The sequence below is a fragment of the Hypanus sabinus genome, chromosome 17 (genome assembly GCF_030144855.1).
Source record: "Hypanus sabinus isolate sHypSab1 chromosome 17, sHypSab1.hap1, whole genome shotgun sequence".
NCBI lineage: Eukaryota > Metazoa > Chordata > Chondrichthyes > Myliobatiformes > Dasyatidae > Hypanus > Hypanus sabinus.
Genome location: NC_082722.1, coordinates 54,420,988 through 54,445,313, shown reverse-complemented (window position 1 = coordinate 54,445,313; position 24,326 = coordinate 54,420,988). Strand labels below are relative to the sequence as shown.

General features: G+C 36.3%; 1 protein-coding gene across 2 annotated transcripts in view; it reads right to left on the bottom strand.

Annotated features, from left to right (window-relative positions):
- Positions 1-24,326, bottom strand: part of dhx38 (DEAH (Asp-Glu-Ala-His) box polypeptide 38) — a 95,309-nt gene that overhangs the window by 5,423 nt on the left and 65,560 nt on the right. For both annotated transcript variants that reach the window (XM_059993119.1, XM_059993120.1), the window contains exons 21-26: positions 21,558-21,712; positions 18,613-18,768; positions 16,906-17,040; positions 16,099-16,224; positions 14,928-15,023; positions 8,699-8,820 (exon numbers count right to left, since the gene is read on the bottom strand). In XM_059993119.1, coding sequence (XP_059849102.1) covers positions 8,699-8,820; positions 14,928-15,023; positions 16,099-16,224; positions 16,906-17,040; positions 18,613-18,768; positions 21,558-21,712 — 790 coding nt within the window. The remainder of the gene's footprint in view (positions 1-8,698; positions 8,821-14,927; positions 15,024-16,098; positions 16,225-16,905; positions 17,041-18,612; positions 18,769-21,557; positions 21,713-24,326) is intronic.

Genomic DNA, 24,326 nt, shown 5'->3' with positions numbered 1-24,326 from the left:
CCCTCCATTGGCTGGGGTTGACCATGGATATTGGGTCCCAGCTGTTGACTTGATACACTAATCTGGGCAGTACAATATAGAGAGTAAGCTGTTGCCCATTCACATAGCTGATGAATCCAAAGGAACAGCAGAGGCTGATACAGTTTTGCACTAGAGGTGTCGCAGGAGCTGCCAGTGTTGAGCTCAACGCTGGACTTCCTTAGGGACTCCAGCTCCAAAATTTTCCTCAGGATTTACTCCTGAAGCCTTCTCCATGAATGGGTTCAGCCACAAGGTAGTGGAGATTTGAGATCAGAGCTTTCCTTTTCCTAGATGAGCTGCTAACCACATTTGATGAACCTCACCTGCCCAACGTGACATGTCAGTGATAATAAACCCAATTCCAATTCTGATAAAAACTCAGAATACAAGTATTATCTCAAACGGTATTTCTGTGGAGTACACATTCAGAAGGTGTTCCAGCAGTATCGTTGGCAGAAAGGTGTAATTACAGCACAGCAGTTTACATAGTCAGTTTCCATTATCAATGTGGACACAGGAATTTATAATGAAATTGCTAACAAAGGGAATGCGTGCTGACAAGATTTTTATATATTGCTTGTTTGTAAAAATGTGTTTGTAGGCATTATTCAAATAATTAGAAAATTAGATTGCATCACAATGTAGACATTTGCTTTGCACTAGCATCAAGCCCTGAATCAATGCTGTGTACAAACAATTCCATCGTTCTTCCTCCATCTCTCTACTAAAGATGCTTATAACCTTCAGAACATACAACTTGTGGGGTGTCCCATTTGCAACACAGTTGGTAAAGCAAATCAATGGAAATAATAATCACTTTTGTGCATCTAAATGCTAAAACAGGAAAAATAGGAAATGTCGAAAATATTCAGCAGCTCAGATCAGAGTCCAGGATCTATCACCTGAACTGAGAATTAATTTTGCTCTTCTCTTCACAGATGTTGCTTAACCTGTTGAGTACTTCTAGTATTTTATATTTGGATTTCTAGTATTCACAGTATTTTGCTTCATCTTACATAATGACTAATTTAAGATTTTTAGCTTCATTACTTTACGTTTCTTCATATGTTGGACTGCATATTGTGGTTGCAACATATCTGATGTTTTCCAAGGTTATATTTTATGTTCTTTGTGCACTATTTAGTTTATTTCTCATTATAACTTATAGTCTTGCAATGTACTGCTGCCACAAAACAACAAATTTCACGACATATGCCAATGATAATAACCTGATTCAGGTTCTCTATGCTGATCAAGTCAAATGATGAAGAGCTTTCAAGTGATCTAGCCTATCATTCCCATTACAATCTCCTCCAAAGTATTTGCCTACTTCCTCAAGTACTCAGATAATTTTGCCTTCAGAACTCTTCCCCATCCACAATTGCATCCAGGCATCAATCCCAAACTTGACATTAGTTCTGAGCTTGTCGTTTACCAGCTAATCACTTAACGCAACAATGTCTAACAGCGTCATTCAGATGAATCAATATGCTTCTGTGTAAGCTTTCTAATTCATGTCATTTTTCTGCAGGAATTCATAATCATATCATAACCTTTGAAAAATATGACCAAAAATTGTATTAGTCTCACAAGAGTATCGATTACATATAATTGGGACATTTGCAGATTATTTATTTTGTGATACTTCTGTGTCTGGATTTCATTACTAGACTTGCATAGTTGATAATATTTTATTTTACATGCCAAAGTTAAGAATATTCAGCTGGTGAATTGTCAGACACTTCACAGCACATTCTTTTTCTTATTGTTCTTGTGTAGGCATTAACCCATTCAATAATTATAATCAGATGTGAAAGTATATTACACAAGCATTACATTGGAAATTCTATCTTATTCATTACCAGGTAATATCCCCAGATCTGCTGAGGAATGCAATCATCATTCTACCTAAACAAATTATCCATACAGGAAACTGGTTAGGTTATTTGTCAATTAAGTGATAAGCTCTCGCAGTTGAACTCATCCAGTTGAAACTTTGATAATGCTGGTGGTGTTTATGTTTATAGCTCTGTTACCCCTCATGACAAATTTCTCATTTCTAGTCCTATTCTCTCCAGGAAGTGAAAACGAAAGGAATGAAACTGAGGAAGTGCAATATTGTCCAAAGTGGTATTGAATGAGAGATGAGAGACTTTATCAGGTCCTAATGAAGGGTCTCGGCCCAAAATGTCAACCGTTTACTCTTTTCCGTCAATGCTGCCTGTCCAGCTGAGTTCCTTCAGCATTTTGCATATAATTACAGTGAGGTGACTAGCACTAAGAGGGCCATACCAATAAAATGTGGCCCATTAACTAATAAGATAGGAGAATAAAAGATACAAGGACATGCTAACCATCAGAAGTAACAGGAAATAATGTGCTAACTTCACATCACTATCATTTCATTTCCTTTTATCAGACATTAAATATTTTCAATTTTAAGGTTTTCAAAGTATTAAAAAGAAGCATGTTACTTTTCCTATGTTTAAAAGTGAACAAAAATATACTGTGAAAATTAAAGACAAATATGACTAAATACAGTATAATACTCCACAACTGAGTTCAAAATGCATTTAAGAATCTTTCAAGAACATATTAAATAAAGGTAGTTAAAGATCAACATACCTAAAAGTTGTTCAATGAATACTGACACAAAGTCATGTATAGTTTCAAAAAAGAGTTTAGGGCTGATTATTCGTTCTATTAATGGTCATGATTTCACATAAGGGATAAGAGAAGAGTGTGCAATCAAATAGAACATACTCAGATGGTGATGGCAAGGTACACCTAAATTGTAATGCCCACATATTCTCACAAATTGATCACAGAGTGAAGAAAATGGAAAATGAAGCAGAAACAAAAGCAAGGAATACAGCCTCAACTAGGTCCAAATGACATCAGGCTCCATGAAAAAAATGAGTTCCTATGAAGAAACCCACCAATGTTTCTTCCCCCCCAACCCCACTCCAACTCATTGCCAGCTACAAATCATAAAAGGAATGGCATCTAATCATGCAATGACACCACCTTTTTGAATAAGAAAGGCCTGCATATTTTTCAAATTATCAGTCAATACTATGTTCTCTAAGTTACTGCTAAGTGAAGGAAAAGTGAAAATCTAGAACAGTTTTCTTTTCTAATTCACGACTGTTGACTTATTTAGCAGATGACCTGGAATAATTTGCCTTACAATTTACAGTAATTACAATTCACCCATTTTCAACACTTGCACAATATTCTGCAATACACTTTGCTCATATTTTATTATATCAGCACTGATAACTGCATAATAAAATTATTTTTCTTTTCATGCATACATGTGAAATATTTCTGCAAAATACAGATATTGTATTCTTATTTGTGAGAATGCCTGGTTAACTGAAAATGCTTGCAAATCCACAAAATGCATTGGGCATGCTATGATTTCACATTTTTTATGCATCATAATTTGGTATTGCATCAATGACCCCTAAAGGTGACCTTCCCCAAAAGAGAGTTCAAAAAGGGACCACAGTGTTTTATATTCAATATTGGGTGACTATGGAATCAGAGAATATTGCTCTTATCTCTCGTGCCAGAAATGGCAGGCTATTATTTCATTCACTTGAGAGAGGGGGAAAAAGAGGGGAGGAGGTACTGCATTAAAGGAATCTATCAAAACCAAGATGAAAGTCAGTGGAACAATTCTGTTCTCTAAGAAAAAGCCAGACAGGTCCCCCAGCAATTTTCGTGCTAGATATTGTTTCTATTCAATTTGCCAAATCAAAGTTTCTCTCTCTCACACACACAGATATATATATATATACACACACACACACACACATATATATATATATACGTGTGTGTGTGTGTGTGTGTGTGTGTGTTTTTGTTTGTTTGTTTGTTTGTTTATTTATTTATTTATTTGGGAGTACAACCACAGATGGCCACCTGACAATAGTAGATAGCCACAATATTACATGAAAAATGTGCACAAATCCCTCTAATGTTTTTGATTAATAAATTAACAACAGCTTTGTCTCAAGAATCCCATAGAACATAAAATATAATCACAATTTCTAAAGACTGACCAGATTAAAGCAACAGAGGGATGAACATTTAAAATATTTACATGAACTTGTGTTAAAACCATACTTCAAACATTAACTCTGCATGCATAATTAATTATATCTTAAGTACATTTTGAATTTTTTTTCATAAGGGTCATGGTCAGAATGATGTGCTTAAAATTAACATCTGAATCAGGAGATTAATATGTTTACATCAAAGCTAAATCAAATTTTATCATTAAGTTTAATCTATTTTTGTTTTTTTTTAATCCCGTTAGATCTCCACAAGAACAAAATGTTTGCTTCCAGACACAATGGGGGATGTTTTGGTAAGTAGCGTTACAGTATTGCTTAAAATGCTTAGAAACAATCTTGAAGAGAACTGCAAAATATACCAGATTCCCTGGCTGGCAGGTAGACCATCATTTCTCCAATGTAACTCAGTTTCACAGCTTTATTAAAGTATTTAAAAGCTATTGCTCTCTTCAAAGTAATAAACATGAAAACATGAGCCTAATTAGCAGAAGGAAAAGCAAGTAAAATATGGCTATGCCAACCTTTGCTCGGAATCATAGATTGCACATTTGTGCAATTTACTTACTCTGATTACTTTAAATGTACAATAGTGAGGGAAAATTGTAGAGAAAATTGAATATTAAGAATGCTTTAAATCTCTTAATTTTAAAAAGAACTGAAGTTATTGGTTTTATCTCAAAAGGTATATAGGCCGCTGCCAGCAGTTTAAACAGATGTCCATAAAACAAATACATTTTTACAGATGTCCTTACGTTAATTTTAAAGTAACAATTAATTTAGAATTTGTTAATATTGATTAGGTTAATACTCCTCAGTAAAGCTATTGTTACGAGCCACAAAAACATTGGCTATGCATGGTGATGGTGGTAGTGGTGGTGTTTTGGGGTGGGGGTGGAAAAGAAATGATTTGAGTGCCATGGGAATGAAGGAAATCCCTAAAATTGTAATTTCTCATATTTCGTATGTACCCTAAAGTCACCCTCTGATAGAAAAGTGGAGAGGCAAGAGGAAAAAGTATTCAAGGAAATGAGGTTTTTGAATCCAAAGTACAGATAACATTTGTGATTTCTGAATGAATTGCAAATACAATTTTGGTTGCAAGACTATTGGAAGGTTATATTTACTACTCCAGCACATTTCATTTAAACCAGAAGATAAAATAAAAAAATTCTACTGGATTCTGTAGACTGGATAACTTTAAAATATATGCAATAAATATACTGGAAAAAAACCAAGAACAATGATTTTAAACAACATCAGCTATCTAAATCAGAAAATCCAAAACAATCATTGGTTTATACAACTAAATTCAATTTGATTCGTTTTTTGAGAAATTTACAAATGCCTCTACAATATAAACTTTAGAAGTGATGAAACTGAGCAATAATTAAGTAATTCTTTTCTTTGTTAGGTTCATACTGTAGTCTGCATAATTTAAAGTAATCAGGTTACTCCATATTACATGGTGAAAATGAAATCAGCTCACCTGACAATAACAATATTTGCATTTGAATGTGGGATCATTGGGAAACAACTGAAGGCACAGATTTTTAATTATGTTATTCCAAATGAAGAAATTCCAATCAACATTACTGTCAGCACTGAAATGTCCGAGATTTTTTGGCTCACTGACATATAGCTTTAAGATGCAAATAAATTATTTGATTAATTAGGTTGTACACTGAGTTATTACTTATTGATCTTTTTTAATCAAAAATATATCATACAAATCCATGTATTTAGTTGCTATATTAAGGTCACAGGCAGTTCGCATACACATTAAAGAGGATTAATATCTGCCTTTAATTTCAAAATAAGGACATACATAATGTGCAAAACACTAACTACATTTGCCTTAAGTACAAAGGCAGGTTATTGATAGAGTAATGTCAGGTAAGTCTTAATTCAATGCGTGGTAAAAAGTTAATTTAATTCCATATCAATGTAAGATGCACTTGTCAAAGAACTGGAAAAAGTGTTGTGCTGAATTCAGGCACAAACTCTACACAGAGCAAGAGTCACAAGAGAGAGTTATATGACCTCAATTAGATTAGCAACTTATTAAGTATAAACAACAAATCTAAGTATAGCAGAACATTTAAGCGTCCTGGTGTATTTTTACTAGGCAGAGCATGTGATACACATGTAACAGAATTAGAAAAAGTAATTGGTTGGATCAATATTTATGGTCAGCAAAACTTTTGGTTTCTCTGCCAAAAGAAAATTATGCTCTGGGTACAAAAATTGTTTTCCTCAATAAATGAAATGACAAAAGATGTAAAAAAATTATAAAAACGAGTACAAAAAATTGCTGAAGCAGTGGTAGATGCAAGTTCATTTGAACATTTAAGAGAAGTTTGAATAGGTACATGGATGAGAGAGGTATGGAGGGCTATGGTCCAGGAGCAGGTAGAATAAACTAGGCAGAAGACCAGGCTGATATGAAATTGAAGGGCTGAAGAGCCTGTTTCTGTGCCGTAGAGTTCTATGACTCTTTGACAGTACATTTTCAGTTAGATGACTATTATTCATTCTCATAAACTATATAACAATTCTCCGTATGTAATATGTTTCTGCAAGTTGAAAAACCTAGTTGTAACATTAGTTTACTTCAATTCCTATTTTATTTGTGTCAAATATTTCAGCAGATTTTGGTTTAAGGCTCAATTTCACTAATTTCCTAACATTCTGGTTCTCCAACAATTCACTTCTTTGGAGTTTGTAGGAGAATCTGAAGGGTGTAAGTGTGAATGAACTGCCAGCAATAGCTGTAGAAGTGGGTTCAATTGTAACATTCAAGATAAGTTTGGATAGGAACATGAATGTGATCCTGATGCAGATAGATGTGACTAGACAGAAAACCAGGTCAGCTTGGACTAAGTAGACTGAAGGACCTGTTTCTGTGCTGTAGGGCTTTTTGACTCTATTAGTGCAGCATTTAATACAGTAGATTTCAGGCTTTGTGCCAAGATTGCAAATATCAATACCATAAAACATCTGTTTAAGATGAATGAAGGAAGGTTTAGAGGAGATATCAAGAGATAGTTTTTTTGTTTTACAGAGAATGATATGTGCCTAGAATACACTACCAGGGGTGGCAGAGGATGATACAACAGGGGCATTTAACAGGCTCTTAGACAAGCACATGGGTGGGGTTATGGGCTGTGTAGAAGGGAAGGGTTAGATTGAGTGTTGATTAGATTTATACAGGTCATGGGCTAAAGGCCCTGTTCCAAATAAAACTAAATCTTCTGCTCCCAGGGCTTTTCCATACAAATAAATTCAGATGGTAAAATCAAGGTAATTTATTTAAGAAAAATCAGCTAGGAAATACAAACTTAACTCTAAAATAAGAGATTATATCCTAACATGTTTTTAAAGACTATGGTGTTTCCTATTTCAGAGTCATCATTCTATTTCCGCCTGCAAAATAATAACAAGTATATCTTTAAAAATACTCCTTTATAAGAATGAAAAATAATGCATCCAGCAAATCCAGTAAGGATATCCTTGTAGGATCTCTACAGCTCCTATTATATGTTGCAATACATTTATAGTTCTTCCCCCTTGCTTGCCTGAAGAACCATCTCTCAAATAAGAAGTTAACTTGAAGTCCTGAGTATCCAAATGGAAGATATCACAAAATCTGCTTAAAAGAGAATTTTCCACAATACGTCCTACAAAAATTACAAAAATATCTCCAAAAGGAAAATTAATCACATCTCATTTTGAAGGATCTTGCTCTGGACTAAATAGTCGCTGGTATGACACCTGCAGTTAAATGTGTCTCTTGTGAAGTACCTTGTGAAAGTCTACACAATAAAAGCCTTAATTAAAACCAATATTACACCCCCCACCTCCCCACATTGGTTTTAGAAGCGCATTCAATCCCAAACAATTGTTTGGGATTCTGAAAATTACATGTGTACTAGTGAAACTGTGGCGCCCTCTGTAGATACAAAATTGAAAAGATGGCAAAAAATAAGAATTTTTCCAATAGGTGCATTAAAATAAAAAATAAAATTCAATATATTTTTCCCAAAAAATTAAGAAAATTTGCAGTATGCTGAAGATCATGCATAAAAATCTATTGCAAATATTCATTTACTGAAAGCTCTCTGTTCAAATCCTGAAGCCTATACATGAAATCTCAACTTGACATTTATCTTCTCAAGCTATTCTGAAAATTTTGACAAGTCAAAGCAGCAATTTTAGGACAACAGATTAGAGTGGAAGAGGATTACAAGTACTGGTGTGTATATGTTTAAAAAAACACACCATGTAAGATTTAATCCTCTATTTGAAAATAAAGCTATCAAATGCATTTTGATTGCCTGACATTTTATTTTAAATACTAAATGCTGTTGAGTTGATAAACAGATTACAGGGAAAAATGAAATGTACTAAGCCAAAGCAATGCTGTTACATCACTAAAACAGGTGAATTCATTTGCAGTTGAGGGTGTAATGAAATTTCCAATGATAGCTTACATTTTTAAGCATATATGCACATTCAATATTATAAAACTGCTAACAAAACTGCAAAACAACATCAAGAGAATGATTTAGGGGTAAATATAAAATAAACCTTACCTCACACTGTTCAGACTATTCTTTTTTTCCTGTTCTTCCTTCCGTGCCCGAAGCTGTTCCTGTGCCACAGCCATTTCCTCTTCCATAGACGACAATTCCTCTTTGGCACGTCGACGATTCTCCTTTTTGATTATCATTAAAATGCATAATAATTCAAGGATCATTTTAAAGCACAGAACAGCCATTGCAATATTATATACTGATCTCTGGAGAATAAATATTCAGTGTCTCCCTCTTCAATACTTTGCTGACTACAGCACAACTTGTGCATCATGACAAGAACAAGACCATGATTTTTGAATTTAGTTTAGAGATGTAATAAATCAATGCTACATGCTTCTATGATTTATCCAATTTTATTTCATCAAATTTTCTCTCTAATATATTGGTTTTAGAAAAGGGGAGAGATTTACCATCATTAAGGATCCAAACCCATAATTAAAAATTATAGATTTTACTCCATTCTAAAACAAAATATATGAAACTACTGGTTTAAAGAAATAACAACAGCCTGCCTGCAACTCATATTCTGCTTTACTACTTTAACTTGATTTCTCTCCTTTCTGTTTCAATGTAACTAGCCCAAATCCTATTCTGGTTTCACTCCTGAATGATGGTGATGAAAGGTAGAACCTATACTCTTAATTTCAGTTCTGATGATGGGTCTTTAACAAAAAACATCAATTCAGTTTCCTTTTCAGAGATGTTACCTGACTTGCTGAGTATTTCTAGTGCTCTGTTGTAGTTCAGAATTAAATCATATGCATTTTTGTTTCATTTTCATTCCTCCTGTTATTTATCTGGTTAAACTCCAATGTCAAATTCCTATGATATGTCATCGATCTACACAATGTCATCAAGGCAGCAAAACAATACAGGGACAAGATCCAGACACAACTCTTCACCAACAACACACACAACTTCTGGCAAGATCTGCACACCACTGCAGACTTAAAAGATAAGCACAATGGTGCTGCCAACATCACTGCCTCTCTCCCAGATGAGCTACATCTTTTTTATGCTCGGTTTGATGCTGCTAGCACCAAGCCCCCGAAGCAACCTGCACCTTAGTCGGCTCTGAGGCTGAAGTATGCAGGCGTTTCCAATGAGTGGACAGTTGCAAGGTAGATGTGGAAAGGATGTTTCCCATGATGGGGGAAGTCTAGGAGAAGAGGGCACAGCCTCAGGATAGAGGGGTGCCCATTTAAAATAGAGAGGCAGAGGAACTTCTTTAGCCAGAGGGTGATGAATTTGTAGAATTTGTTACCACAGGCAGCTATGGAGGCCAGATCATTGGGTGTATTTAAGGCAGAGATTGATAGGTTTTTGATTGGCCACAGCATCAAAGGTTACAGGGAGAAGGCCGAGGGGTGGAGCTGGGAAGGGGGGGAGGGGGGCTGGAGGGAAGAGATCCGCCATGATTGACTGGCGGAGCCGACTCAATGAGCCAAATAGCCTAATTCTACTCCTATGTGTTTTTGTTATGGTCTTATATCAGAATCAGGTTTATCACTCACATATGTCATCAAGTCTGTTGTGGGTTTTATTTTTTGCAATAGCAGTACAGTGCAATACCTAAAATTACTACAGTAGTACCCTAGCCATAAATACATGGCTAAGACTTTTGTACAGTACTGTATTTCAGTAATGACATGTAGAACCATATAATCTAGCATCTGATCTCCTGTCCAAATCAAGTTAACTTCATTGAACTTGTCATCCTGTTTACACAACCTCCCTCCCATCTTCTCAGATGAAGGCAAGACTTAAAACAGGTGATTTATGGAAATAAGCTGGGCAGACCAATGGAAGAGGGAGATCTTAAGATACACGGTTATAATCATCAAGAGGATATTTTCCAGGTTCAAAAGATTCGTTAGCTCTGGAAGCCCATATAAAAGGAAGTTAAATTTCAGCTATTGCAGGAACTGGTGCTACTCACAGAAGGATAGGAAGGTAAATTGCAAAATCAACAACCCTATAATAAAAAGTCAAAATGGTCAAAGTCGTTTCACAGAGAACAAAAAATGGCACTGGCATAAATGATCAGGTTTATGTGTGTAAAGGGGGTTTCTTCTTTTTTCTTTGTTACTGTTGGGAAAGGGTTTCTTTTTGTTAACTAGCAGGAATGCTAATTTACTGATAACGAGAATGGTATTCCTTTGTAAACCAAATGGGGATTAATGTTCTTTCTTCTGAGTCTGTAAGCTTTTGTTGACGGGCTTTTGGGCAGATCGGCGCGAGGGGGTCGAGAGAGAGGACGCAATGCTCTAAGCTGGGCGAGGATTGGACCCCAAAGGGGGGTCCGAGGCCGGGAGATTCTCCAAGGGGGGGGGGGGGGGGATGAAGCTAGATGTGCTTGGTTGACCACTCGGAGGGTCCTGAGCTGTTTGGAGAGTCGAGGAGTTCGGAGGGTCCTGAGCTGCGAGTCGAGGAGTTCGGAGGGGATCGAATGGTGGCCAGAAGCCTTCAGTAATTGAGCTCCAACGGCTGTGCACGAAGTGGTTTGGACTTTGATAAGTTTGGCGCCTTTTCTTTAATTTTCTCTTCATATATACTGTATCGTTATTAATCACTTAGTTATAGTAACCTTTATAAATTGTACTCATTTAATCGCATATGGTGTACTGTCTGTTTTTGGGCGAGGCGGGGACATGACACAGCATCCACACCAGCTGATTACCCAGTTTGGCGGGGCCGAAGGCTGCTCCCCCTAGACGAAACGAGCTGAGCCAGCCTGAGGCGACCCAGGGGGTTACATGTAAGAACCTCAAAAAAATTAAAATGCACAATAAAATATTCCTGAAAAAAATGAACTACGTTCCAAACAGGGTAGGACAAAGTACCAGAAATTAATGATCTGTTATTATAGCTTAGCCATATCTCCACCTAGTGGCTAGAAGCCCTGTAAGTATAATGTTAACCCCACCCCAACCCCCTCCCATTTATAAAATAAAAGTATGTTACCATGTTTGTATATTATGGATAAGGATATGAAAAGACTATCAAAAGAAGAGATAAAACAAAATGAGATTCAAACAAATCTTACAGAAACTGGATCCACAAGTCATGATCAGAAATTTCAGTTCACTAGAATAGCACTGACAATCACAAACCTCTACTGTATGCAATATTTCTGAGATATTTCTCATTAAATGGAAATATTAATTTAGCACTTTGTGCACATATGTCCAAAATGTCAATAATTATATCTGGCAGTGATCCTAACCCCAGTTCCTAGGCACATCTTCCATCTAATAACAGCAAACAACACAACACTGATGATTTCTGTCATTAGAACAGAAGAAACAGGAGCCAGAGTCTGCTATACCACCCTTCAAGCCTCATCCACTATTCAACAGGATTATGACTAATCTTATTTTTGGTCTTGATTCCATTTACTTGTTCAGTCCCTATAATCTTCCATTTCTATCATGCCCACAATTTTCACCCAGCCTTAAAAACATACAGGGACTCAGAATCCACTACTCTCCGGGATGCAGCATTCCAAAGAACCACAAACATAAAACAGAACACAAAAAACAGAAGCCATTGGGCCAAGTCTGCCATGCATTTAATATGATTATGGTTGATCTATGCTGGCCTTGACACCTCTTCTGTACCATTTCTTTAGTTAGAGGATGGTAAATCTGTGGAATTTGTTGCCACGAACAGCTGTGGAGGCCAAGTCATTGGGCACATTTAAGGCAGAGATAGATAGGTTCTTGATTAGCTAGGACATCAAAGGGTATGGGGAGAAGGCAGGGGAGTGGGGATGGCTGGAAGAATTGGATCAGTCCATGACTGAATGACAGAGCAGACTTGATGGGCCAAATGGCCTACTTCTGATCGTATATCTTATGATCTTGTGGTCTTATTTCACCATACCCATCTATTCACTAATCTATCAAATATTTATCCACCTCCACTTCAAATACTTATGATGATTCAACTTGCACCACTCGCTGGGGCAAAAAATTCCAGAGATTCACAACCTTCTGCAAGAAAAAATGTCTATGCACCTCAGTTTTAAATGACCAGTCTCTTGTAGCTATGCCTCACCAATGGAAACTTCAGATAGTGTACACTGTCAAAGACTCTTTGGATCTGATATGTTCAAATGTCACTTTTCATTCTTCCGAAACTCCAAGGAATACAGGATCAAACTATAGTGTCTCTCTTAGTTGGATAACCCTCTCATCTCAGGAATGAGACTGATGAATCTCCTTTATACAGCCTCTAGGTACTACTGTATTTAGGTAAAGGCTGTATTCCTTGCTGAAGTGGCTGACCTCACACTTCCCCACATTAAATTTTGATGTCACAGTTGCCCAAATTAAAATCCGTTTCCAGTCTTTTGCTCACTCACTCAATCAACGTCCCATTGTAGAGTCACACTATTGTCAGCACAACATGCCCTTCCACATGAGTTTGTATCATTGGCAAATGTGGAAGACTTACATATGGTTCCTTCCTCCATGTCATTAATGTATATAGTAAATGCACTACATCGTTTATTGACTCTCCATAAGAAGCCAAGCAAATCTGTCAAACACTATTTACCTTTCATGAAATATTGTTGACCAGGTGAAATGACATTTGATTCTCCCAAATGGTTAGCTACTTCCTGCTTTGATTTTGACTCTAGCATCTTCCCAATAATAGCTGTTAAATTAACTTGCCTGTAATTCCCTGTCTCCTACTTTCTCCTCTTTTGAAAAAGGCTATCAGATTGGTTTCCAATTTTCTGTTATCCTCCTGTAGTTTAGCAAGTTATGAAAATTTTCAATCAATGCACTATCTCTGCAGCCACTTCCCTTGAAATACCAGTCTGTTGTCTAACAAGTTCTAAGGACTTCCCAATCCTTAACCAACTTCTATCATGCTGCCACTCTTGTAATTGGGACTTTTGGAAGTTCTGCCTCATTATTTGACATTAGTCTGCCTGACATCTTATGAAACTGGTCATATCTTCAAGAAAATTATTCTGCTGTTTCTTTTCTACTGTTATTAATTCACCATCCTCATTCTCTAGAGATCCCACACATCTTTGCTACCCTTCTGCCCTCTTACTGCTTATAAATCCATAAAAATCTTTCCAGTTTGTTTTTAACACTATGGGCAAGTTTTCTCCAAAAATCCATTGTTCTCCTACTTATGAAACTTGTAGTCTTCTGCTACTAGATCCTAAAAACTTCACAACCCACTGGTCTAGCACTAACCCTTGCCACTTTGGACATATCTAGACTCGAATTTAACATTAACCTTTACCTCGTTAACTATGGATTAGGCCTCTTTCTTCATGGAATCTCACTAATCGATTAGGATAACCCTTGTTGAGCATTATAAACAAGGTGTTTGAATATCTTCCAATACGTTTCAACTATTCCTTGTCTGACCTCTCTCTAAGCTCCATCTTAGACATCTCCCCCCCTTATGCCATTGCAATTATCCTTACTTAAATTGAAAACACTCGTTATGACCTAATAGTGTTCATCCTCAAATTGTATTTGGAATTATATTGTACTCACTGCATCTCAGAGAATTTTTAACCACCAGATCACTTATTAATCCTTCATGGTTATACAAGACCAATTTTGAATTAGTCCTCTCAGTTCTAAGTGGGTGGTCCCTTCGCCTGAATTCATTTTTCCTTGATTTGGAGTCCCTACCTAGGGGAAATACCTTCATTGCATCCACTCATGGAAGATGACTCTTCTTGACCTTGTGAACCTTAGCTGAACTACTTCCAAGTAAACCTTTCATTAAAAGAGGAGACAAAATTTATGTGCATGACACTTATTCAATTTTATATCTAAGCTGTTACTGTCTTTTTAATGCATATTAAGTGGTTGGCCAAAAGCCTTTAAAAGACCATAAAACATAACATCAACTGCAGCTTCTTCTCCTATCCTCTCAATTATTTCAGTGAAATCAATCAAGATAGCAAAAAATAATGTCTTTATACATCTGTGCTGTCTTTCATTATCCCATTCGTTTCCACATGTCAATTAACATTTTCTTCGTGCGTCTTAAAGTTTCATATTTTAACACCAGAATCCACCATTCCTCTATCATCACAGCCATTTTAATTTTTTTTTTGAAAATACACAAATCTTCTGCTTTATACAGGTAATCAAAAAAAGAACAAATCATCAGTATACAAACCATGTTTCTATTTTGCAAAACACTGAATTGACTGTAAAACATTAAGTTTACCCCATCATACCTGTCGCGTTTTACCAGCTTGCTTAACGCTATAAAACATTGGCCCAAGTTCAGCTAACCACTCTCCATCCACTGCAGTAACACACTGCATGTACTCCTAGAAAAAAGAATTGAATTCATCACATATCAAGTCAAAGTTCAAATATTTTCTGGCAAAAACATATTGCTGAGGAAAAGCACAGATTATACATTCAACAAAGTAGCTGGTACAAGTAAAGTCATCCCACTATATTCATTCAAGTAACCTTGGTGATTAGCATTCCTCAGATCTTCTCTGCACAGCCGGCATCAGATAGATACCCTACCAAAATGGAGATTTAATGTACCAAATTATTTGCTGCACTCTTGTAAACTGGGAACAGATTTGCACCTGAAAGTGGGTAAACCTCATGCAGCAGCAGATCTTGTATGCTTAAATGCCACCATCTGAATGGGCAGATCAAGCCTCACCCATAAAGCTACAGGGAAAAACAACTAACATCATGCTAAGCCACACCTTACCATCTTGGGCAGTTGCTAAAACAATTAATATTTCTATCACACAGAAACATTCCAAAACTACTAAAGACATTAAAATTATTATTTATTTTATTAATTAGCAAGACAGCAAAATGCACTTAAAATAAGAAAAAAGATTTCAAATGAACTTGTGTACTTAATGAAACTTAGCTTGTCCTTGCAGCTGTTGCTGAAAAGAAAAGCTGCCCCTGCATTACTTGATTTGATCTTCCACACAGTACTAGGCAATTGCTGCAACACTGAACTTTGACACTGAAGTGCACTCCCAAAAACAACACCTAGTAAATTCAGCAATCATGTAGAAATTCCGAAATTGTTGCAGGTTTTGTGAAGAAATATAGAAAATTGTACAAGCAGGTCTTGATATTTCCCCATAAAATTAAAGCAGAGTATCAAATACAGGACACTATATTTTTAAAGAGAAACAAGTATTTACGTCAAAATATAAATTTACTGGGAGATTTATACAGCCTTGCAGATCTTCAGGGTAGCCACAAGATGCTAGGATGAAACACATATGCATTTCGCTACTGAAATCCCATTTATTTTCCACTGAAATTCACTCAAACTATGAAGAGTGTTACATATAATTTACAGTATTTAAAAAATAATTTGCTATTTTTATTCAACAGAAACTGTTATCTTAAGCTTACCTTTGAAGTCATCACCAGTTCATGGTATACAATATAATCTGGTGTGTATCCCATGCCAAAAAGTGAACTCGTTGGATGCAAATGGCACGGCATGCCTGTTCTCACATTCACATACTCTCCTATACCCTGCAAAGCAAATGATAAAATAAGATACTTACTTCTCATAGATAAAATGCTGATGACTACAAGGCTGTCCTTTGTCACTGAATTCCTATCAAAATGTGTCATCTCATTAAAGCAGTATTAGGAAAAAGTTAATATCTGATGGGAGTGGAGAGTTTAGTGGTAGTCTATACTGCATAAGGATATAAAAGATGTGTCGCCTCAGAGAAATTCTGGAGTTAATGTGGGTGAGGACAAATGATCAGAATACATGGCATGGAACACAATATAGGCTAAGAATAGTACAAGAACTATAAAACTGGATCAAAATTATCGAAAAATTATGATATACGCAATAAAATGAAAGTAAGAAATAATCAATTTTAGCACCTATCCATAGGCAGATAAATAAGGCATGATTTTTTATGTTAAAAATTCACATAGTAGATTATTTTGAAGTGACTATACAAAAACCACTTCACTTCAGAACAATCATTACCCATAAAGAAGATGCAACTCACAAAATGCTATACTTCCTCCTTATACAGTGCACAAGAGGCCAAAGTAAGAAGCAGTTAATAGCAATAGTGATAATGCCATAAACACTGCACACTGACAAAAATAAAAGAATCAATTGGAGGGATGTGAGGAGATGGTCAATCAAAACCTACAAAGAGCATACTTCATATTACACAGCTTTCTGACCTTGAGTTTTGCAGCCTGATGAAAGTAAGCTGCACAGATACATTTTCTGATGATATCCCAGTCAGTACCACAGCTTACAATATTCATGCGTTGTTGCACCATTATATCCTTTAACTGAGATCGAACTTCTCGAACCTTTGATAAAAGAGAGGCAAGTTACCGAATCCAATACAACTTTCAATACATATTTTTTCCTTTAACTTCCTCTCATGCTTCATGGCATTCGTTTGTCAACCCCAACAAGCTATCCAATACAGAATTGTTCCCTGCTGAATCTAACGGGACTTTCTCCAGACAGTCATGGGAAACATACAATTGACCACATACTTCAGATCTCATATTCTTCCAAAAGAATTTCAGTTTTCATTCAGCTTTTCATGGCAAACAGTTCTACCTGGAAATAGGTTTAATATAACCAACATAAATTCTTTATTATTTCTGACCATTGCATAAATTAATGGCCAATCAGGTCACTAGCAAGAGTTTCAATATTTAGCATTTTCCATTTGTTTCATTCATAAATTAAGTGCCCGAAGACTCAACTGTAATCTGTCCATTTAGAATTTGGAAAAGTGCCATTTTGCATATTGGAATAAAATTGTGTCCAAGGAAAAATTATTTCTGCAATGGTAGAGAACCAGGAGGACTAATAAAAAGAGGGCAACTTAGAAAAGAAAAAAAAACAAAAATATTACTTTATTGACATTGATCCACACCAAGGCATTTACAAACAGGTGAATTAGAAACAAGAAGCCAATACTAGAGTTGGATGTCAAAGTAACCTGGACAAACTTGAGAGATGAAATGACCAGGATGTAAAACATTTAAGGAATATTAGATGATATAGTAAAAGTGTGTGTTTTATTCAAAGAAACCTACAATTATAGCACTAGAAGTCAAGGAACAAAGATACAAAAATCATGGGTATATTTGATGGATCTTGTACCGATGCTATAACAAAGAATCTATGGATATGCTTTATAGAAATAAAAAAAAATGGATGGGGATTATCTGATTGAATGTTGGTTAGGAAAATACATTAGTACTTATCTGGAAAAAAACATCAATGGTAAAGGCTACATATAAGTGAACTAAGCACAAATCTTATGACATGTCCAGGCTGGAATGTACAAGAGCACCTGTACAGTCCAGCCTGGCTTTCTGTGACATTTCTCATATTGCAGTAAAGGGACTAGATCCAGTACATGAAATTCATCTGGTTACTTCGGTGCAGATTTCCACAAGACATAGGGGACCACCTTAGCTCATTAGGCCCATATCAGTTCTCTATTTACAGAATCAATTAAAGTTGCTTTTGAGGCAGAAAAATTGAGGACAATTATCCATTTTTAAATAATAGTAGTAACTTGTAAAATCTAGTAGGCATATTTGTTTCTGCAGAAAAGAGTTGGAAACAGAATAATTTTTTTTTAAAAACTAAAGAAAAACTTATTTAAATCTGATGATAACAGTGCTGTTATGAACCATCACTTTTTAGTAAGGACTATGGAATAGTCAGGTCAGCGGTCAGCAACAACAATTAGGCGGGTAGGGCTGTTTTGCTTCTTAAAGAGCTAATAATATACAACATACAACTTCCAGTTTTTAAGTAGGGCCTTATTGTTTCTGATACAAAAAGAAATTAAATCAAATAACCCATTAAAATGTACACAAATTAATACAGCAAAAAATCAACTATTATATTACCTTCCTCATGGCTTTGGCGTGAATAAAGTGTTCATTACACCAAATAGTAGAATAATTGTTATTTTTCCACTGCAGGTAAACATTAAGATATGTCAAATGGTCACTTTCTGGCACAGCAAACTTCTCCCTCATCTGATCACTCTCTTCTTCTCGGCCCTGTGAATTTTAAATACATACAGATCATGAGAAGGAAACACAAGTAAACAAGATACCAGTTTTTGCACAATGGATGTCCTCATTTCAGAGTAACTTAATTTCACCTGTAAGGGTAAAATAACACTAAAATTCATCCATTTCAGTGACCTTCAAATATTTATTTTCCAGTGTACCTTGTAATAGTGCACCAAATTTTGAAATAAATAATGCAGCCACCGAAGGTGGCCAAAAGTATACAGTAATATCTAGACAAAGAAGAAAAAAACACAGCAAACACAGCTGCCACAATCGTAATATATGAAATGGAAATAAACAATCAAAATAAATCATCTTAACATTTAACAGGCAGTTTGTGGTTCTGGATGGTGAAAAGGAAAACAGGTGTCTAAATTTGAATAGGAAGATGGATTTGAGAATATTTGAAGATCAGACTCAGAAACTGCAAGGTTAAAAGGTGTGGAGGAAAAGAGATACTTGTTTGTTGCATCATGCTATAATCTGAAGTCCAACACACCATTTGCAAGATAACATGGAGGTCTTAGCTTTTCATTAAAAAGAAATATAAAAACACCATTTTGAATTTAACAGAACAATAAATTTTCTATTAAAGTGGCAAAAGGTGGTAAAATTAACCAAGATGGCCATCATCATATTTTAATATGATTTAACAATCAACATTTAAACTACTAAATAGTCAAAGGACCTGAGTAGATCAAACACAAATTACAATAAAATCACTATTTATTATTTTTTCTTAAATTAATTTATAAAAATAATCCAGGGATTATTGCATATGACACTCAAACCTTGAAGTAGAAGCATGGTATATTTTCAAATGTGGTAGTATTGTAATTAATGGGCTGTCAGCAACTACCTTTATCCAAACCTAAGCAGAAAAATACTGATTATCCTTACAGGCCATCTCAGGCAGCTATGGCCAGGCACTGAGATAGGTACGTCAGATGTGAATGAAAGGTCAGATTCTCACTTCACTTGACCAGTGAAGGACAAATTAGAAACAGGAGCCAGGGGTATTCGCTTTCACTCCCTTAGATTTACATCTGAGCCAATTGTTGTAAGTAGTATTCGAATTGGCTCACCATTCAAGAACACAAAAAAATAAGAGCAGGAGTAGGCAATCATTAATGAAACATTGCACAAAAAAAAGGAAAGGTAACTTGTTTTTTAATGTTTTAATTAGTTTCCATTACAGTGAGAATTAATTAATTTCTAAAAGTATTGAATTAAGTCTACTTAAACTGTTTTGATGTGGGGTAAATATAAAATGGATTCTGACATTGGTGAACTGTCATCAAAATGTTGTGAGTTGCCTGGGTGTATGGGCTCTGGTAACATTGCCAAGGTCTCATTGTATTTATAGAATGACCCTCAAATAAGGAGGGTCAGCTTGGCTTGGGAGCAGGGACCACACAGTTAATGATTTGGACAGCAGATCAGATTCAGATTTTGTCACTAAAACTAAAATTCAAACCAAGACCTTGTTGAAGCTTACTTCAAGTAGTTTTGAAATCCACAGAACCTTTAAACAATACAAACAAATACCAGATCCAACAACTGGCTCCTAATTGCAAACATAACATTACAAAATCATAGTCTTCAAGTCCTTCGCATCACATCTATGCTGACATTCTTGTCCATCTATACTAGTCTACTTCCTTATATTATTCTCACATCCTTCTATGCCTTACCTTTATAAATGCCAGTCTAAATATCTCTGAAACATAATGATTGCATTCAGTATCAATTATTCTCTGTAAAGAAAGATACCCCCTCAAATCCCCTTTAAAACCCGTGTCCTCTGATCTCTGATACCCCTACCATCAGTAAAACACTCTAATTACCTACCCTATCTATGCCCCAAGTAATATTATACCTCTCCATCTGATTATCCCTCAGCCTCCTTCAAGAAAACAAATTTAACCTATCCAATTTCTCCCCACAAATCAAGTCTTCCTACCCTGGTAACCTCCTGGTGAATCTCATTTGCACTCTTTCCAGCACAACCATATTCTTCCCACAGTGCAGCAACCAGAAATGCACACAATATTCCAAGTGGTGTCTAACAGTGTTTTGTGAAGTTGTAATATAACATACCAACTTTTACAATCTCTTGACCTATGAAGGCAAGCATGCCATATGACTTCTTCACTACTCTATCTACCTCTATTGCCACTTTCAGGGAAATTGAACTTAAACCCCAAGTTCCCTCTGTTCATGATTATGATCATTCTATATTAATTCTATAAAGTTTATCTAAAAGGAGAGGGTTAAAATAACATGCAGCAAAAAGCAAACAGCTGGAGTAATTCAATGGGTCAAGCTGTTTGATTATTTTTTCAGATTACAGCCTCCGCAGTTTCACGTATTAAATAATATTACTTGAATTCAGGGCAGCACAGCAGCATAGCAGTTAGCATAATGCTATTAACAGCGTCAGTGACCTAGGTTCAATTCTGCCGCTGTCTGTATGGAATTTATACCTTATCCCCGTGACCATGTGATTTTCCACAGGGTACTCTAGTTTCTTCCCAGCTTCCAAAAATAGTAGGTTAATTGGTCTCATGGGTGTAATTGGGCAGCGTGAGGTAGTTGAGCTAGAAGGGCCTGTTACATGCTGCATCTCTAAATTAAAATAAATAAAAATGTTAATGCAGTCAGTTTAACAAAGACAACATGAAGAGTAAGCAGAGGGTGGTTAATATTGCATCTTTTGGGTAAAAGTAGGTTTCACCTCTAAAAGAGTACTGATTTCAGATTCTCTCACATACCTTTGGTCGATAAAAGATGGCAGGCACCGAAAGCATTGACACAATGATAAGGACATCAGCACTACAGCTCATGTCACATGACACTATCAACATCTTTGAGAGAGCAGGATCAAGTGGGAATTCAACCATCATCCTTCCAGTTGGAGTCAGGCTGCCTATAATGATAAAAGAAAACTACATAAAATAGCAGATTAATAAAATTACTTGGCCCATCGTCTAGATCACCAGCTGTGATTTCCACAAGCCTGTACCATCTAGGCAAGATGCAGAAAACCAGCATTGTTGGCCCTCTGTACACAGCAGTCAGTTAGCAAGTGTCGTTGCATGGAGGTTTATATCCAGAGCCTAGTCCCCAGAACAAAGGAAAACTTTACAGTTAGTAAATCAGCTGAAGTGTAGAGCTATAAAAATAATATTAACAATAAATTGTCTGATATTCAGGGACATTTAAAAATAGTTAAAGTTAATGTAAACAATTAATAATCTAACAAAGTAATGAAACTTGCACATCTTCATGAAAAGGCAATGAAAATTATAAATAATTTGATACATAATTGGAAATAATAATCGTCTTCGCCATTCATCAGGCTGACACATGCAGTGAAATGAATGAGATCTCTAATTTTAGCCTACCAGAGAGGTTACTCCCCTGCAAAATGTTATTAAGTCTGTGCAAAACCAGGTCCTGTTGCTGGATGACAAATGGAATCAACTGACTAAAAATTGTGGTCAATTTGCTGCCATCTGTTGCTAACAGTAATAAAATGGGCCCCTGCAAGTCTATGAGTTGTTTCTGAGGAAATGGTCTAATAACTGCAATTGCATTCAAAAACACCAATCACTGTCAAGATGTGGCCCAGCGTGTGATGTAGCTGCGTCTTGTGATCAAAATTAAATAGATCAGATGGAAAAATTGGCAGAGTACTTCCAAAGTGAGCACATCTACTTTCTGAATATTCAAAATACTCAAAAGAAAGTTTAACTGGACATTATAGTGTCACTCACACAAGAGATTCTGTACATGCTGGAAATCTCAAGCAACACACACTAAATTCTGCAGAAAATTGTGAACACAGCCCTGTCCATCACACAAACCAGTCGCCCTCCATCTACACTGACAACATAATCAAAGACTACACAAAGCAGCTTTTCCACTGTATCTCAGTACGCAAGACATTAATAAACTAATAGCAACTCAGCAAGCTCAAAATGCTTTATTTGTACTGCTACTCACTTTTCCATCTTCTTTATCACTGTATGAGGGAATGTATTTGCTACAGAGTTCTTTAATACTTTTCAAGAATTTGGGACCTTTTATCTCCAAGTCATCTTTCAACTCAAACATGTATTCAATTTCCAGTAGTGGGAGAGTCTAGCACCAGAGGGCACAGCCTCAAATTAAAAGACGTCCTTTTAAAACAGAGAATAAATTTCTTTAGCTAGATGGTGGTCACTCAGTAGAATTCATTGCCACAGATGGCTGTCCAGGTCAAGTAACTGGGAATACTTAAAGTGAAGGTTGATAGGTTCTTGATTAGTAAGAGTGTCAAAGATATGGAGAGAAGGCAGCAGAATGGGGTTGAGAGGGAATGGTGAATCAGCCATGATCAAATTGTGGAGCAGACTCAATGAGCTGTATGATCTCATTCTGCTCCTTTGTCTTATGGTCTTATCTTCAGACACACCATTAGGGTAAGAAAGATGAAGTTAACACTCAGCCATCACATGATTTCAGAAGTCAGCAATCTTAAGAATCGTCTCTTGCACGCAAATACATTAACAGTAGTGGCTTATAAATCTTACTTGATAGTAATAACAAGAACACTGGCTCTTTCATCCACATGCCTATTAATTTAACCCCTTTACTCACTCAGCTGTCTTAATCCACTGTGATTCAGAATAGTGGCTTGAAAACTGAAGTGTCTCCATTGGGATTACAACAATAGCTCCTTCATTCTAAAACCATATAATTTAGCTCTCACTAGCATCTCAGTTTGAAAGAGATCGAGGAATTCGTGCATCCAAGGTTAAACCCTGGAACTCCAATTAAATTTGTACTTAAAATCTTCCACAGAGATTTCCCAAACACCAACTAACATATCTAGGTTAAATACAGATCTGGCAAGTTAGTGTCACATTGCTAAACCTGCACACCCTTGGCAAAATCCATAATTCTTTGGTTAAACACTATTTTCCCACAGAAGTATTGAACAGTGCATTCTATTCTTCTGGTAAGATGGCAGTGCGTTTAGTCACAGGAGCTTCTACAGCTACAGCAAATGGTGCAAATGTTTATCTTAAACATTTTTCTTGTGATTGCAAGACCCTGTTAGACAATGATAACACAAAATACTGCAAGTCTGGTTAATTATTAGTTCACTGGTGGATACCAACAATGGGGGAATTGCATGGCCTCGGGTGATGCGCAGACAGAGGCGCAAAGGGTGCATTGGAATCCGTGCCGGTTTTAGGCGGCTCCTGCAGGATGGTTCACCCATCAGTGCTGTTCTCCAGTGTTCACTCCCTGGATTACAAGCTGGATTGCCTTTGACTGCGGCTGAGCCACCGCTGTGTGCTCTTTCTTGCAGAAACATGTTTCCATACACCATCAAACTTCAGACCAGGCTGTTCAGGGACTTGTGACTGTATGTGCAGTTTTAACTATATGTGCTATGTGCTGTGTGAGACTATGTATTGATGTTGCATCTTGCAAATTACAGGGGCACATTGTTTCATTTAGCTGCATACATGTGAATGGCTGGATGACAA